The sequence below is a fragment of the Hyalella azteca genome, unplaced genomic scaffold, assembly GCF_000764305.2.
Source record: "Hyalella azteca isolate HAZT.00-mixed unplaced genomic scaffold, Hazt_2.0.2 contig12515, whole genome shotgun sequence".
NCBI lineage: Eukaryota > Metazoa > Arthropoda > Malacostraca > Amphipoda > Hyalellidae > Hyalella > Hyalella azteca.
Window position 1 is genome coordinate 6,010 of NW_025942472.1, and position 1,680 is coordinate 7,689.

The 1,680-nt window shown below is 32.6% G+C and overlaps 1 protein-coding gene across 1 annotated transcript; it reads left to right on the forward strand.

The window, feature by feature from the left end:
* Positions 1–344: 344 nt before the first annotated feature.
* Positions 345–1,446, forward strand: LOC108669701 (cytochrome c oxidase subunit 6A2, mitochondrial; the record flags this gene model as incomplete). The annotated part of the gene is given in 2 exon segments (XM_018157105.1): positions 345–487; positions 1,137–1,446. Coding segments are annotated over 2 exon segments (236 nt in total), but the record flags the coding sequence as incomplete, so codon positions are not given.
* Positions 1,447–1,680: the final 234 nt, after the last annotated feature.

The following is a 1,680-nucleotide window of genomic DNA, read 5'->3' on the forward strand; positions in this document are numbered from 1 at the left end:
CTGCTTTAACGGCCCAATGGCCATTAAAAGCCTAACTGGTGATGATTTCAATAATCAATAATCAAGTATCATAATAAAATCTCATAAAATGGTGTTTGTTAATTTTAAAATTTACAGTAAACAATTAATAATGAATTGAATTATTTTTTTCAATTTTAATTATTGTATTGTATATACAGTATTATACTGAATGGTTCAACTGTGTAAGGTAAATTCAAAAAGAGAGACAATTCTTCATTGGAAAAAACTCAAAGCCTTACACAATATTCTCTACTGAACAAAATAATCAGTGAATAAAAACTTGTATTTAATGAAATGCCTTACTGACATAGCTATTCCTGCAGGTGGCATGAGGCAGTGGAAGCTGGCCTCCATCTTCGTCGCCATGCCTGCTGTTGTTCTCTGCATGATTAATGTCTACCTCTCGCATGAACATCACGAGCGTCCCCCATTCATCCCCTATGAACATATGCGAATCAGAACCAAGGTGCGTCTCAAATATCTTGCTGCAAAAAATAATGAAATTACAAAATATCTAACATTAGCTGTGATTTTTGGAAACACTTTTATGTGATCAATTTGTTTTAAATGAAATGTCAATCTATTACTACAGCTGGTCATCCAATTTTGGTCTTTATATTGCATTTAAATTCTACAGCTTGGAAATTTTATTGCTACATACCGTTCTTGTAAGTCATAATTACAAACTAATTCAAATACCATATCTCGAAATGGTTTTGTTATTATGGTTATGGTTGTCTTCAAAATTTAATTTTTCAGTTATTGCAACAGCAAAGACTTTCTGAGTAGCATCAGTAATTAGATGATGGCGCAACAAATTATTTTTTGCATAAAAGACTTTGTTACTGTACCCTGTTGCCAAAAAGATAATGCTTTGTTATGGTTGCAAAGGGTGAACTCCATTCTTGAAATCTAAGCATATTGCTGTGATCAATTTGATTTCAATTGCCGAGGAACGTATAAAAATTTGATTGGATCTATTTATCTGAACCAGTTATTCTTCATATCGCCGTTACTGATTGTATTTCGAATACAATTGTATGCTTGTTGAAGCTGTAACTTATCAAAATGAATGTTTTACTATTAAAATTTAATAATTATGTGTTTAATTACAGAGATTCCCATGGGGTGATGGGGTGAAGTCGCTGTTCCACAACCCTCACACCAATGCGCTGCCTGATGGATACGAGGATGTCGATGAACACTAAATAAGCCATTTATTTATGTCACTTGAATAATCGTTTCCATTTCTTATTTTATCATGGAAGCTAATGCCACGATAGGTATTAAAATCAGTTTCAAGTTCCATTTTCTTATTATATTTTGGAAAATGGCAGTGGTTTGTAGTGATTGACTTTGGCAGGATAGGACTATTATTGTAAATAAAAATAAGGATTGAGTGGAATAAAACTTCCTTAAATGTGAGAACTTTTTTTTTTACAGAAACATGGAAACGCTTGGAGGTATAATTGCACTAAGAATAGTGTTGTTATCAGTACGTTGCATTAAATAATGTTCAAAAATAAACTACCCTGTTCGTGAAATAGAAAATTTTTTGTAGCACTCATTCATTATGTACATGTACACATTAGCACTCATTCATTATGTACGCACCCATTCTTATCGTTTCTAACGACTACAGACATGTTCGTACATGGA